Source organism: Salvelinus sp. IW2-2015, linkage group LG22 (assembly GCF_002910315.2).
Source record: "Salvelinus sp. IW2-2015 linkage group LG22, ASM291031v2, whole genome shotgun sequence".
Classification (NCBI taxonomy): Eukaryota; Metazoa; Chordata; class Actinopteri; order Salmoniformes; family Salmonidae; genus Salvelinus; species Salvelinus sp. IW2-2015.
This window is the reverse complement of record NC_036862.1, coordinates 8,788,876-8,805,890: the sequence shown is the minus strand read 5'-3', so window position 1 is coordinate 8,805,890 and position 17,015 is coordinate 8,788,876. Positions and strand designations below refer to the sequence as shown.

The 17,015-nt window shown below is 40.7% G+C and overlaps 1 protein-coding gene across 1 annotated transcript in view; it reads left to right on the top strand.

Annotated features, from left to right (window-relative positions):
- Positions 1-989: 989 nt before the first annotated feature.
- Positions 990-17,015, top strand: part of LOC111982517 (uncharacterized protein C14orf132) — a 36,119-nt gene continuing 20,093 nt past the window's right edge. Inside the window, exon 1 of the mRNA XM_070434002.1 lies at positions 990-1,147. Within this exon, the coding sequence (XP_070290103.1) occupies positions 1,118-1,147 (30 nt within the window). The 5' untranslated portion in view covers positions 990-1,117. The remainder of the gene's footprint in view (positions 1,148-17,015) is intronic.

Sequence of the window (17,015 nt, the reverse complement as noted above, 5' to 3'; positions counted from 1 at the left end):
CTAACCTACAAAGCAKTACATGTGCTTGCTCCTACAGTACCTATCTCTCYGATTTGRTCCTGCCGTACATACCTACACGTACGCTACGGTCACAAGATGCAGGCCACCTCATTGCTCCTCGAATTTTGAAGCAAAATAGAGCTCAATTTTTTAGGAATGGTCTGCCTATCCATGGGAGAGACGCAGACTCGGTCTTGACCTTTAAGTCTTTACTGAAAACTGATCTCTTCAGTAGGTCCTATGATTGAGTGTAGTCTGGCCCAGGGGTGTGAAGGTGAACGGCAAGGCACTAGAGCCTGGCCGGCTCCCGTCTCTCCACTGGGATTCTCTTGTTTCTAGGTCTTCATGAAACAACAATGACTTAATCCACGTATGACTTTAGCCTACCACAGGTCTAGGAGGGTAAATCTGGTTAATATCCCTCTTAAAACTCATGCCTAAAATGACCCCATCAACATGTTTTCTATGTCTGAGTTAGAAGCAGGGCCGGACTGGTACCAGTAATAATCTATGGCATTTTTYCCCCCTCAAGGCCCCCACACTGGCAACATTTTTTGTTCCTTTAGGCCCCGATTATTAGCCAGATAATTATAATTTATTTTCGCAAAAAACCCAAGTGAAGACAGGCCCACTAGGCTACAAATGGACCAGCACATCTGGCATTTGCACGAAATGCCAAATGGCCAGTCCAATCYGAGTTACAATGGGAATAACAGAGCTTGCCTATTTAATGTCAATCCATCTCCATAATGTCAATCCATCTCCAGTATAATGTCCTCCCCTCAAAATCATCTGAAGGAAAAGAGGAAGGAGATGTAGGGGGTAGAGGTGTCAAACGAGTTTATTAACTGTCAAAGGCAAASTTGCATCAATAATTCTGCAAGGTTGCCTTGCGCGCCTGCAGCACAAATCCACTCCGGCAGAGGGAAAAAAGCTATTCCATTAAGTGCGTTATGACGAATCAAGAGCGCGCTGTGCCAGGGAAGCGTAGTAGTGTTCAACACTGGTGAGACCTCGCTGAATACGAAGCKTCCCTTTTACTCAATCGTACATTTTACACCCTGTTAGTGTATTGAATTTTCTAACAGTCTGCCGATTTCTGAACCCCACATACCTAATGATGGAGTTATCCTTGATTTCAGCGCAGGTAAGAAACCTTCCGTTGTAACTGTAATATTTTAGAGCTCAATGACATCATGGTGTTCAGGCTACAATTACGCCAATCAAAGTAATGTAGTTAACAGTTGTTATGAGATTTCGGATAGGCTGTTTTTCAATGCAGCCTACGTCATAGCACGTGTGGGGCAACAGTAGTCTGCAGTGTCTCACTTACTTCGGGACAGGTGAATGACATTTGGATGCAGACAGGTGACTGAGATGATATGCAGTGTTAGGTAGGCTATCAGGTGCAGCAGCGGACTCAAAAGGGATTAGGCTATTTCTTGCTGTCGGTTAATGAATGACTGCGGGAAAATGATCACCTCTGGCAAATTGTTCCATCTGGGATATTGTGCATTTTTATTGAGTATAAACCTGGCAACTTACTACTTTTACTAGCATACCTCAACTACCATCACTACTACTCATAACAGCCTAATAATAAGGATAAGCATACATTTATAATCAGATGGAAATTATAGCCTAATGATCATGCAGATTTGTCACTGCATTTACCTTTCACTGACAACAGTGTGTGTACAGTGCATTCGGGAAAGTATTCAGACCCCTTGACTTTTCCCACATTTTGTTACAGCCTTATTTTAAAATGGATTAAATCGTTTTTTCCCCCATCAGCAATCTACATACAGTAGCCCATAATGACAAAGCAACATCCGTTTTGTTGAAATGTATCCAAATGTATATAAAAATAGAAATATCACATTTACATAAGTATTCAGACTCTTTACTCAGTACTTTGTTGAAGCACCTTTGACAGCGATTACAGCCTCGAGTCTTCTTGGGTATGATGCTACAAGCTTGGCACACCTGTATTTGGGGAGTTTCTCCCATTTTTCTCTRSGGATCGTCTCAAACCCTGTCAGGTTGGATGTGGATCGTCGCTGCACAGCTATTTTTASKTCTCTCCAGAGATGTTCGATCGGGTTCAAGTCCGTGCTCTGGCTGGGCCACTCAAGGATATTCAGAGACTTGTCCYGAAGCCRCTCCTGCRYTGTYTTGGCWGTGTGCTTAGGGTCRTTGTCCTGTTGGAAGGGGAACCTTCGCCCCAGTCTGAGGTCCTGAGCGCTCTGGAGCAGGTTTTCTTCAAGAATCTCTATGTACTTTGCTCCCTTCATCTTTCCCTTGATCCTGACTAGTCTCCCACTCCCTGCCGCTGAAAAACATCCCCACTGCATGATTCTGCCACCACCATGCTTCACCGTASGGATGGTGCCAGGTTTCCTCCAGACATGACGCTTGGYATTCAGGCCAAAGAGTTCACTACCAACGCTACCATGCACACACCRTCACTGATAAAAGGTGAGCCCATTGAAATAGTGGAAGAGTACAAATACCTTGGTCTAATCTTTGACAACAATCTGTCCTGGGATCAGTGTACTGACGCTCTTTTTAAGAAAGGCCAACAGACTGTATTTCCTATGGAAACTGCACTTTTTTTTAATGTTGATCTAACCATCATGGTTCTCTTTTATAAATCATTCATTGAGAGCATTCTGTCCTACTGCATGACCTGTTGGTTTGGGAATATCAAGGTTGCACAGAAAAATAGGTTGGGCAAGATAGTCAGGACATGCGGAAGAATCATGGGGCAGCAACAGYAAGAACTGTCCTCTCTCTACCTGGGCAGAGCCCTCCTTAAGGGGAATAAAATAGCGGTCGACTCTTCCCATCTACTCCATCCTGAATTCCAGCTCCTTCCCTCTGGCTGCAGGTACAGCCTACCWAAGGTTAAAAAATAGGGCCAAGTACTCTTTTATTCCAAATGCAATTCTGCAACTTAACAAAATATTGGACTAATTACACTTAGCACTTGCACTATGAAACTGCACTTACCCTGCCTAATTGCTTGTAAATATCCTTTGCTATTTATTAATTTTTTTTATGTGATATGTTTTATGACTGCTGCAAGATGAATTGCCTCTCTGAGGGCATTAACATATTCTGAATCTGAATCAATCTTGGTTTCATCAGACCAGAGAATCTTGTTTCTCATGATCTGAGAGTCCTTTAGGTGCCTTTTGGCAAACCCCAAGTGGGCTGTCATGTGTCTTTTATCGAGGAGTGGGTTCCGTCTGGCCACTCTACCGTAAAGGCCTGATTGGTGGAGTACTACAGAGATGGTTGTCCTTCTGGAAGGTTCTCCCTTCTCCATAGAGGAACTCTGGAGCTCTGTCAGTGACCATCGGGTTCTTGGTCACCTCGCAGACAAAGGCCCTTCTCCCCCGGTTGCTCAGTTTGGCCGGGCGGCCAGCTCTAGGAAGAGTCTTGGGGGTTCCAACCTTCTTCCCTTTAAGAATGATGGAGGCCACTGTGTTCTTGGGGATCTTCAATACTGGTACACTTCCCCAGATCTGTGCCTCGACGCAATCGTGTCTCGGAGCTCTACGGACAATTCCTTCGACCTCATGGTGATCTTTGCTCTGACATGCACTGTCAACTGTGGGACCTTATATAGACAGGTGTGTACCTTTCCAAATCTGTCCAATCAATTTAATTCACCACAGGTGGACTCCAGTCAAGTTGTAGAAACAGCTTAAGGACTGTCTCTTATACACATCTAGATGTGTATAAGAGACAGTCCTTTAGGTGCCTTTTGGCAAACCCCAAGTGGGCTGTCATGTGCCTTTTATCGAGGAGTGGGTTCCGTCTGGCCACTCTACCGTAAAGGCCTGATTGGTGGAGTACTACAGAGATGGTTGTCCTTCTGGAAGGTTCTCCCTTCTCCATAGAGGAACTCTGGAGCTCTGTCAGTGACCATCGGGTTCTTGGTCACCTCGCAGACAAAGGCCCTTCTCCCCCGGTTGCTCAGTTTGGCCGGGCGGCCAGCTCTAGGAAGAGTCTTGGGGGTTCCAAACTTCTTCCATTTAAGAATGATGGAGGCCACTGTGTTCTTGGGAACCTTCAATGCTGCAGACATTTTTTGGTACCCTTCCCCAGATCTGTGTCTCGACACCATCCTGTCTCGGAGTTCTAAGGCCAATTCCTTCGACCTTATGGCTTGGTTTTTGCTCTGACATGCACTGTCAACTGTGAGACCTTATATAGACAGGTGTGTGCCTTTCCAAATCATGTCCAATCAATTTAATTCACCACAGGTGGACTCCAGTCGAGTTGTAGAAACATCTCAAGGATGATCAATGGAAACAGGATGTACCTGAGCTCAATTTCGAGTCTCATAGCAACTGTCTCTTATACACATCTAGATGTGTATAAGAGACAGGGTAAGAGGTCTAACAAAAACATTCTGAGGTCTTGGCTGATTTCTTTTGATTTTCCCATGAAGTCAAGCAAAGAGGCACTGAGTTTGAAGGTAGGCCTTGAAATACATCCAGAGGTACACCTCCAATTGTCTCAAATGAGGTCCATTAGCCTATCAGAAGCTTCTAAAACCATAACATCATTTTGGGGAATTTTCCAAGCTGTTTAAAGTCACAGTCAACTTAGTGTATTTAAACTTCTGACCTACTGGAATTGTGATACAGTGAATTATAAGTGAAATAATCTGTCTGTAAACAATTGTTGGAAAAATTACTTGTGTCCTAACCGACTTGCCAAAACTATAGTTTGTTAACAAGAAATTTGTGGAGTGGTTGAAAAACGAGTTTTAATGACTCCAACCTAAGTGTTTGGAAGCTGTATGTTCATAAGGTATTTCTGTTTTTTATTTTTCATAATTTGCAAAAATTTCTCAACTTCTTCACTTTGTCATTATGGGGAATTGTGTATAAATTGATTTTTTAATTTAATTTAATACATTTTAGAACAAGGCTGTAACGTAACAAAATGTGGAAAAGGGAAGGGGTCTGAACTTTCCGAATGCACTGTACTGTGCATTATGCCTTTTGAAGTTGAGAGGTTTCCTGGAATCTTGCTGTTATTGCAACATTTGACATTACCCACTTGATAGTTTTTTGAAAGGTGAATACACTGAACAGAAATATAAATGCAACAATTTCAGTTCATGTAAGGAAATCAGTCAATTGAAATAMATTAATTAGTCCCTGATATATGGATTTCACATGACTGGGAATACAGATACCTTTAAAAAAAAGGTAGGGGCGTGGATTAGAAATTCCAGTCAGTATCTGGTGTGTCCACCATTTGCCTCATGCAGCGTGACGTATCTCCTTCGCATGGAGTTGATCAGGCTGTTGAATGTGGAAGGTTGTTCCACAGCTCTTCAATGGCTCTGTGAAGTTGCTGGATATTGGTGGGAACTGGAACACGCTGTCATAGATGTTGATCCAGAGCATCCCAAACAGGCTCAATGGGTGACATGTCTGGTGAGCATGCAGGCCATGGAAGAACTGGGACATTTTCAGCYTCCAGGAATTGTTTACAGATCCTTGTGACATGGGGCTGTGCATTATCATGCTGAAACATGAGGTGATGGCGGCGGATGAGTGGCATGACAATGGGCCTTAGGATCTCGTCACAGTATCCCTGTGCATTCATACTGCCATTGATAAAATGCAATTGTTTGTTGTGCGTAGCTTATGCCTGCCCATACCATAACCACACCGTCACAATGGGGCACTCACAACATTATCAGCAAACCGCTTGCCCAAACAACGCCATACACGCTGTCTGCCATCTACCTGGTACAGTTGAGACCGGGATTCATCCGTGAAGAGCACACTTCTCCAGTGTGCTAGTAGCCATCAAAGGTGAGCATTTGTCCACTGAATTCTATTACAATGCTGATGCAGTCAGGTCAAGACCCTGGTGGGGACGACGAGGACGCAGATGAGCTTCCCTGAGACGTTTTCTGACAGTCAGTCTGTGCAGAATTTCTTCGGGTTGTGCAAACCCACAGTTTATCAGCAGTCCAGGTGGCAGGTCTCAGACGATCCTGCTGGTGAAGAAGCCGGATGTGGTGGTCCTGGGCTGGAAGGGTTGCACGTGGTCTGCGGTTGTGAGGCTGGTTGGACGTACTGCCAAATTCTGTAAAATGACAGAGGCGACTTTTGGTAGGGAAATTAACATGCCATTTTCTGGCAACTGCTCTGGTGGATATTCCTGCAGTCAGCATGCCAATTGAACGCTCCCTCAAAACTTGAGACATCTGTGGCATTGTGTTGTGTGACAACTGCACATTTTAGGGTGGCCTTTTTACATKTACATTTAAGTCATTTAGCAGACGCTCTTATCCAGAGCGACTTACAAATTGTCCCCAGCTCAAGGTGCACCTGTGTAATGATCATGTTGTTTAATCAGCTTCTTGTTATGCCACACCTGTCAGGTGGATGGATTATCTTGGCAAAGGAGAAATGCTCACTACCAGGGATGTAGAYAAATTTGTGCCCAAAGTTTGAGAGAAATAAGCTTTTTGTGCATATACATTATWTWTTTWTTTTATTTCAGCTCATGATACATGGGACCAACACTTTACATGTTGCCTTTATATTTTTGTTCAGTATAATATACTCCATCTGACCAGGTAGCACATCTATACACACACACTTAGCAGTTTGAAAATGAGAAAAATAAAGTACATAGACAAACATGACAAATCGTAAAATCATATCCCTCATAGACACTGTCCAAACACATGATAAAAGGATCTACATAGTTTGTCTGAGTCATTTCCTTGMATTTAGGAGAAAGCAGTTGCTCACATCTTTTTGAGCAATTTGCTCCGATACCTCTTGTCAACTCATCTTCAAGTAATATTTTAAGCAATTGCCCAAGTGTTTCACCCACGAGAATCTCTAAATAGTTCCCAGAATGTGTCTTGCCCGTGTCCCCATGGAACATTTCATGGGGCCTTTTACGTAAATACAGTGGAACTGTGTCTAAGTTGTGTCTAACTTTCATGAAGGCAACCAATATTGACGGGACTGGACCAAAACATTAGGCTGGACAAACTGTGACATTTTTAGAACTTACAGTATCACATTGTTAGTTTAACTACATTAGCCCAAYTTGTGAGTGGCGTGACTGTAGTAATTGCCCATTTAGATATCTTCCTTAGACCACTGATTTTGAGTGAGGAGAGATGGGTTAAGAGACAAACGTCATAAGTATATCCAGTATCCACATCACGGCTGAAGTTTAGGATGCGCCTCCAGGCATGATCCAGCACAGGTCTTTCAGAGCAACACTTGAGAGTAGTTATTGGAGTCTCCGTCCGAGTTCTTATCACATCTCTCCACGTCTGCAGAACCATGGGGCATTCTGAATCGTGCATTGCTCTAGGACCATCAGATCAAAGTTGAGAGTTATATATTTTCAATTTTTCTTACACCTCGCTATTCGTCTCTCAATATATGAATCTGTAATATGACTTTCCTTAAGAACTGAAAAAAGTACTCCACTTTAGGGCCTCATTGCCAAAATCCCAAAGTATCCCTTTAAGGGTAAACATTCCAGCTCTTCAAGCCCCCATGCCGTCTTTTAAATTGAGTTTTTAAATWATCACTGTATATTTCATGAAAATAACTCCAGATATGTTTTTTTATCACTTATTTCCCTGAGCCCCCTTTTGTCATTGAAATGCTCAGTCTGATTGTGTGGGCATGTTGATATAAATTGTTATATATTTACAGTTGAAGTCGGAAGTTTACATACACCTAGGTTGGAGTCATTAAAACTCGTTTTTCAACCACTCCACAAATTTCTTGTTGACAAACTATGGTTTTGGCTAGTTGGTTAGAACATCTACTTTGTGCATGACACAAGTAATTTTTCCAACAATTGTTTACAGACAGATTATTTCACTTATAATTCACTGTATCACAATTCCAGTGGGTCAGAAGTTTACATACACTAAGTTGACTTTGCCTTTAAACAGCTTGGAAAATTCCCCAAAATGATGTCATGGCTTTAGAATCTTCTGATAGGCTAATTGACATAATTTGAGTCAATTGGAGGTGTATCTGTGGATGTATTTCAAGGCCTACCTTCAAACTCAGTTCGTCTTTGCTTGACATCATGGGACTATCATAAGAAATCAGCCAAGACCTCAGAAAAAAAATTGTGGACCTCCACCTGTTTGGTTCATCCTTGGGAGCCTGAAGGTACCACGTTCACCTGTACAAACAATAGTATGCAAGTATAAACACCATGAGACCACGCAGCCGTCATACCGCTCAGGACGTTCTGTCTCCTAGAGATGAGCGTACTGCGTTCTGTCTCCTAGAGATGAGCGTACTATGGTGTGAGAAGTGCAAATCAATCCCACAACAACAGCAAAGGACCTTGTAAAGATGCTGGAGGAAACAGGTACAAAAGTATCTATATCCACAGTTAAACGAGTCCTACATCGACATAACCTGAAAGGCCGCTCAGCAAAGAAGAAGTCACTGCCACAAAACCACCATAAAAAGCCAGACTACGGTTTGCAATTGCACATGAGGACAAAGATCCTACTTTTTGGAGAAATGTCCTCTGGTCTGATGAAACAAAAATAGAACTGTTTGGCCATAATGACCATCATTATGTTTGGAGGAAAAAGGGGGATGCTTGCAAGCTGAAGAACACCATCCCAACGGTGAAGCAGGGGGGTGGCAGTATCATGTTGTGGGGGTGCTTTGTTGCATGAGGGACTGTGCAGCCTTCAAAAAATGGATGGCATCATGAGGTAGGAAAATATGTGGATATATTGAAGCAACATCTCAAGCCATCAGCAAAGTAAGCTGGTCGCAAATGGTCACAAAATGTGCATGGCACAAGGACAACAAAGTCAAGGTATTGGAGTGGCCATCACAAAGCATGACCTCAATCCTATAGAAAATGTGTAGGCAGAACTGAACAAGTGTGTGTGAGCAAGGAGGCCTACAACCCGACTCAGTTACACCACTCTGTCAGGAGGAATGGGCCAAAATTCATCCAACTTATTGTGGGAGCTTGTGGAAGGCTACCCGAAACGTTTGACCAAAGTTAAACAATTTAAAGGCAATGTACCAAATACTAATTGAGTTTATGTAAACTTCTGACCACTGGGAATGTGATGAAAGAAATACAGCTGAAATAAATTATTCTCTCTTCTACTATTCTGACATTTCACATTCTTAAAATAAAGTGGTGATCCTAACTGACCTAAGACAGGGAATTTTTTACAAGTATTAAATGTCAGGAATTGAAAAAACTGAGTTTAAATGTATTTGGCTAAGGTGTATGTAAACTTCTGACTTCAACTGTACGTACACAGCCCTGATTGGCGATATGATCATCTAGACTCTAGACCGCTACCCCGCTAACCCCTTCAAAGTTGGAGGATACATACGTAAATAAAAGACCTGGTCATGATTCAGAATAATCAAATCAGATTGTAATTTAATCCATCCCAACTGAACAGGCTGATATTCCAGGCGTAAAAAAAGCTCCTACATGAAAAGGGCATTATCATAATTTTCACAATTTCAGTGTTATTTATACCTAGTGCGGAAATATATATATTTTTTTTAAATGGACTGCACTGCCCCTTTAAAGACAGACAGGCCTATATCATTCTCAATTATTWACTTTGATTCACATTTCGTGTTAGATGCTAAGGCTTTCTATCTAAMCTGACAGAAAGGCACACGTACCCCTGTCTTCGGAGGACAAAAATAAACTTTGTTTTTAAAGCTTTTTCTTTTGTTGTTACATTTAGGGTTCTACACACATTTTACATACATGGCACTTAAACAATATATATATATATTTTACAGTAGTTACATAGAAAGAATAAACTATTTTGATATGCATTACATCTAGATAGTACTTATACATTATAAATCGTGTTTTCTGTCATAACTATTGTAGAACATGAGCATTTAAAACCACCCCTAGGCTATCCCATCTATCTCCGTAAACCACCCCTAGGCTATCCCATCTATCTCTGTAAACCACCCTCTTATGATTTCCATGTGCCATGTACTGTTTAACTGTGCTTTGATGTTCCACATACATTCTGAATGCTGTTTAATTTATGACAATTAATTAATTATTTTTGCCAAATATGATCTTTAATAAATGGCAAACAAACAAGTTCCCTACCTTCTGTAACGGTTCTTCATCCGAAGAGGAGGAGCATGGATTGAACCAAGACGCAGCGTGATACTTAGACATGATATTTATTTAGACACGACAAAACAACGAAGACAAAAAACGAACTATACTTGAATTAACTAACAAAATAACAAAACGAATGTAGACAGACCTGGACGTAAGAACTTACATGTAACACGAAGAACGCACAAACAGGGAAATGACTACATAAAAACCGAACGAACAAAATGAACAAACAAACCGAAACAGTCCCGTATGGTGCAACATAGACAGACACTAACACAGGAGACAACCACCCACAAACAAACAATGTGACCCCACCTACCTTAATATGATTCTCAATCAGAGGAGATGAAAACCACCTGCCTCTAATTGAGAACCATATTAGGTACCCAAACCAACATAGAAACAGAAAACATAGACTGCCCACCCAAACTCACGTCCTGACCAGCTAACACATACAAAAACTAACAGAAAACAGGTCAGGAACGTGACACCTTCTCCCCATTCCTTATTTTCTTTGCTGTAATGGTGCAATCGGTTGGTTGTAATTTTGGATAGAGAAAACATTTCCGTATGTTTGTTAACAGCACATGTGACAACTCCACCTTTCCTATTCATGATATCATATTTTCATATTTATCATATTTATATGAATTTAACCATATTATTTCTTGTAATATTTGTTGTATTTTCTGGAGGATGAAACTGGAATTGCAACCAGCTTTGTTTGGATTGTTTTAGAAAGGCYGATGTTTAAAAAAAAAAAGGTTACATTTACAATTAACTGGAAGTGAGAGGTTGTAGTCTGGATAAAGGGAAAATGGCAATTTTTGAACAAGGGATGAGCCATTCTTACTAATCTACTGGAGAACCATTTTGGGTTTRATTATAACTTTTGTATGACTGATGCATTTAGTGAGAGGTTTAATCCTTTAATATTTAATAATGTTAGCCACCGGAAMTCAGATTCATTATATAAATAAGCACGTTTTACTTTGTCTGGCTTGCAATTCCAAATAAAGTAATTTTTTGCAAAAGTAATTTAAAAGACAAGTCATTCGGCATAGCCAGGACCATAACTAAGTAGGTAAACTGGGATATGACWAAATAATTAATCAGGGGGATTTTTCCCCCACAAATAGACAGGTATTTACCTTTCCATGGTAGCAAGATCTTATCTATTTTTGCTAACGTTCTGTTATAATTTGTTGTAAGTTATTTTATTTCTTGAGGGGTACAAATACAGAGTATGTCCACTTCACCGTCAGACGATTTTATTGGTAAACTACACAGTAATGTAAAAGTTTTCTTTTTTTTAGAGCTCCAATACGTAATATGGTACTTACCCTTATCATAGTTCGGCTRTAATCCAGAGAGGCTAGAAAAAATATGATCCAGATTGCGTATTTAAGGTAAAATTTGAGTCATCGGTGTACAATTACGGCATTGTTTTTAAACCATGGATTTCTAGCCCCTCTACTGTATATTATTGTTGGAGCTAATTTTAAAAGCTAACATTTTGATGGCCATAATAAATAGATATGCTGACAGTGGATAACCTTGTTTTACTCCTCTTGACAGTGTAATACTTTCTGAGAAGTAGACATTATTTTGTGTTTTACACTTGCGGTTACTATACATAACTTGAACCCATTGTATAAGAGATTCTCCAAAATGTAAATAGTCCAGGCATATAAATTCTAGTCGTACTTTATCAAAAGCCTTTTCAAAATTTGCTATGAATACCAGACCTGGTTTCCTAGATTTTTCATAGTATTCTATTGTTTCAAGAATATGTCTGATATTATCTCCAATGTATCTTCCATGTAAAAAAACCTGTCTGATCAGGATGAATAATATTTTTAAATTCTATGTGCTATGCATTTTGCTAGGAGTTTTGCATCACAACACTGAAGTGTAAGGGGCCTCTAGTTTTCTTGATAGACTGGATCTTTGTACTTACCACCTGGGTCTTGTTTCAGTAATAGTGAAATCAAACCTTYTCGCTGTTACCTGATAGTTTACCATTTTTATAGGAGTGGTTCAAACTTGCTAATAGTGGATCTTTGAGTAGATTTATTTTCTTCATATACCTCAACTGCTATGCCATCCAGCACTAGAGTTTCCCCCTGGCCTAAAGGCTTTAATTGCATCAAGAAGTTCCTCCCCTGCAATTTGGCCCTCACACAAGTCTTTCTGTACAGCTGTTAATTTTACACTATTATTATAAAAACAAATCCCTACAGTTAACTTCAGTTAGTGGAAATGGAGGAGACYGAAAAGTGAACATATGCTTAAAGTACTTTGCTTCCTCTTTCGAAATAATTTCCCCTTTAATAATCACTATGTTAAAGTTTCAAGTTAGAAATTTCAAAAGTTAAGGCATATAAACTAAAGCAATCTCCTCCATTGTTTGGATTATTTTACACCTGAGTAAACTTGATGGAAGGGCATAAGCAGCTGGTAATAGTTTAAACAACTTCTTTCTTTGGGCAGTTTTTAATCAAGTGGCAGAATGTTAATGAGATGCCTTAAGTAGAGCACAGGCTTGCATGTACTGCGCATCTGCTCCATTGCCAAGCTGCTATAATTATAGAAACACACGTTTGACAGTAAAAGCCATTGAGTGCTATGCTTATTAAATGTCTATAGACACAATTTCAAACTTATTTAGTATATGGTTCTCATTCTTGAACTGGAAGTGATTAAATGTTTCTCCCCGTTTTTAGTTTTTTCCATGTTTTTTTTTCATGTGTGCACACCAGGAACAATGGCATGGTTATTGTATTGACAGATCGTGCTTGTATTGACAGATCATGTGTCACGCCCTGACCATAGACTGCTTTGTATKTTTCTATTTTTGTTTGGTCAGGGTGTGATGTGGGTGGGCATTCTATGTTTGTATGTCTATGTTTTCTATGTCTATGTGTTTGGCCCGGTATGGTTCCCAATCAGAGGCAGCTGTCTATCGTTGTCTCTGATTGAGAACCATACTTAGGTAGCCTGTTCCCACCTGTGTTGGTGGGTAGKTGTTTCCTGTTTTGTGTTGTGTCACCTGATAGGACTGTTTCGATTTTCGTTGTTTCACTTTTGTTATTTTGTATTCAGAGTTCAGTTGTAATAAATTTAACATGGACACGTACCACGCTGCAGTTTGGTCCGATCTTTCCTATTCCTCATCAGACGAGGACGACGATCGTTACATCATGCTTAAGTGTGATAGAAGGAAAGAATGAGTTAGTTGAGCAAAATAGTTTAACCATAATGTCTATTGCACAAGGCACACAGTGGATAAAAGTGGAGGACGTTGGTAGCTGACAGTGACTCCACTGAGCTTGTAATCATGGTCATCTGAAGTGCACTTGAAATGTACTAGGTCATCCTCTCTCAAGAGATTCACTGTCACAGGCCAACAATCCCCTTCAGAATGTGCATGCGTGCATAGATGTGCTTGCGTTTGTGTGTGTATGTACATGTATTTGACCAAGTAAGTGCATGTGAGTGAGAGTGAAGAGCATACAGTGCATTCAGAAAGTATTCAGACCCCTTCCCTTTTTACACATTTTATTACATAACAGCCTTATTCTAAAATTGATTAAATAAAACATTTTACTCATCAATCTACACACAATACCCCATAATGACAAAGGGAAGGTTTTTAGAAATGTTTGGAAATGTATTACAAATAAAAAACTGAACCCCATAATGACAAAGCGAAAACAGGTTTTTAGAAATTTTTGCAAATGTATTACAAATAAAAAACAGAAATACCTTATTTACATAAGTAAACAAGACCCTTTGCTATGATACTCAAAATTTACCTCAGGTGCATCCTGTTTCCATTGATCATCCTTGAGATGTTTCTACAACTATTGGCTCCCCTGTGAAAATTAAATTGATTGGACATGATTTGGAAAGGCACACACACCTGTCTATATAAGGTCCACAGTGACGGTGCATGTCAAAGCAAAAACCAAGCCAGGAGGTCAAAGAATTGTCCATAAAACTCAGAGACAGGATTGGTCGAGGCACAGATCTGGGGAAGGGTAACAAAAATGTCTGCAGCATTGAAGGTCCCCAAAAACACAGTGGCCGTCCATCATCTCTAAATGGAAGAAGTTTGGAACCACCAAGACTCCTTTTTCAAACTGAGAAATCAGGGTGAAGGGCCTTGGTCAGGGAGGTGACCAAGAACCCAATGGTTACTCTGACAGAGTTCTCTGTGAGAGTGGTGAACCTTCCAGAAGGACAACCATCTCTGCAGCACTCCAACAATCAGGCCTTTATGGTAGAGTGGCCAGACGGAAGCCATTCCTCAGTAAGGCACATGACAGCACTTGGAGTTTGCCAAAATGCACCTAAACAACTCTGGTTTGATGAACGAAGATTGAACTCTTTGGCCTGAAAGCAAAGATCACGTCTGGAGGAAACTGACACCATCCCTACAGTGAAGCATGGTGGTGCACATCATGATGTGGGATGTTTTCAGTGGCAGGCACTGGAGACTAGTCAGGATTGAGGGAAAGATGAATGAAGCAAAGTACAGAGAGAAACCTGCTCCACGAGTGCTCAGCGACTCAGACTGGGTGAAGTTAACCTTCCAACAGGAAAATGACCTTTTCAGTACACTTCAAGACAGTCACGGAGTGCTTGGGGACAAGTCTCTGAATGTCCACGAGTGGCCCAGCCAAAGCCAAGACTTGCACCCGATCGAACATGCTCTGGAGAGACCTGAAAATATGCCTGTGCATAGCTCCCCATCCAACCTGACAGAGCTTGAGAGAAAGTACCGAAGTACAGGTGTGCCAAGCTTGTAGCGTCATACCCAAGAAGACTTGAGGCTGTAATCGCTGCCAAAGGTGCTTCAACAAAGTACTGAGTAAAGGGTCTGAATACTTATGTAAATGTCATATGTCAGTTTAATTTTTTTTATAAAGTAGCAAAAATGTCTAAACCTGTTTTTGCTTTGTCATTATGGGGTATTATGTGTAGATTGATGAGCAGAAAAAAACGATGTAAACCATTTTAGAATAAGGCTGTAARGTAACAAAATGTGGAAAAAGTCAAGGGGTCTGAAYACTTTCCAAATGCACTGTATRTGAATGAGGTAGAGCAAAAAAGAAAGCAACAGTGAGGATAAGTATGTTTCAGTGTGGCCTTATCTCTCGGGTTTATGTGAACTTCCAGTCAGCTTCATCTGTCTCTGTCCTTCGTTCTCAGTCCTCTGGCCATCACAGCAGATGGAGAGTAAATGATTGTGGCTTACAAGCATTGGACCAGACGTCCCTGTTTTTCACCATAGACATCCTCTGTCCAGACTGTAATTCCTCTATGCTCCATGGACTTTTGGATGGGAGGCATATTGAGAGGGTGGGGGACTAGGGTTGGAGAGGGTGACAAAGCTTTAATAATGTAACAAAATTAGTCACATTGCAGCTGAGAAGGATTGGGATRCTGAATGGTTGAACTACTGTTATGCTAATGGTACATGTAACCTGCACTCTTGAGTTAGTCATAACACCTATTACAAATTCATCAGGGGGTGGCTTACAAGATCATAGAAATGTTTAATGTCCACATTAACATTGTAAATGTTCATTTGTGGTAATATCGTACTTAAAAAAATAAATATATATTCTTCATTGTCCATTTTGACAATGACACATCAGTCTCCATGGAAGACGTAATTGGTTGCACTTTAAATGCTTCCTCAAGCAAATCTCATGCAAAATGACTCAAATGTTCCTATGCTAATAAATTTAGCAAGAGAGCATTACTACTTTCAACAAGATTTGGTTAATGTCTTTGTTTTCTGGGAGCTGAACCAAGGCCATTTCCAATTTGAATGATAATGAAAAGTAAACSGCTTACGGCAATCAAAAGATTATTCCCCAAAAATATTTCTCTAACAAATCACACAACGTTTTTATATTCTACCTTTTGGGAAATGTTTGTTATCTGAGAGTTTAATGTATCTAGCGAATTTGTAGTGGATAAAATGGTCAGATGACTTCTTAAATTGAAAAATGTCTAAACTTGTATATTATCCACTGACTCACCAGATGCAGTTCCTTAGACCGCTGCGCCATGTGTTAGAGAGGAGTGTGTGTGTATGGGTGTGCTGTTGAAGTTCACTGTAGAGCACAGTGGACTTCAATCCAGCACACTTGTCATGTTTGGAGTGCATTTCCCTTTTCCCTTTTCCCTCCATTTTATTTCCTGTAAGTTTTTGTCAATGAATGTAATGAAAACAAATTGAGGACATTGCACACTACAAGAGTAGGCTACACACGACACGAGAAATAGATTGACATGTCATATCAGTGAGATTGGACTAGCGAGACTGGTGTGATGTAGAAAAGCCCATTGGTGTCTCTCTGTCACCTCATGAAGACAACCTTTCACCCTCAGGGACGATTAGGTGGACAGTTATAATCCCCCAAAATCAGTTTAGATCAGTGTCGGAAACTCATCAGTAAGTATTGTGCTTTACACTTGTAATTCGGGTAATCTATCTGACGGAAACATACAGTTATGAATACAACTTCTGTTCCCTGAAGTAGGGAACGGGGTATAACATACTATGGGGAGACAATGACCAATCATATTCACCCCCCACCCCCCAAAAAAAGGGTGCTAAGGCCTCCCTCGGATGTCCCGTCTTTCTAGCCGAAACCCTTGACGGCGCTGGGCCAAAATATGTTAAACCTCGTTCCCTCCTTCAGGGAACAGTAGTTATATTCATAACTGYATGTGCCCTTTCAGTTGGTCACTCGGTATAACATACTATGGGGATATACAATCACGCGTCATGCCGGCTCCGAGGGTACCAAACTAGG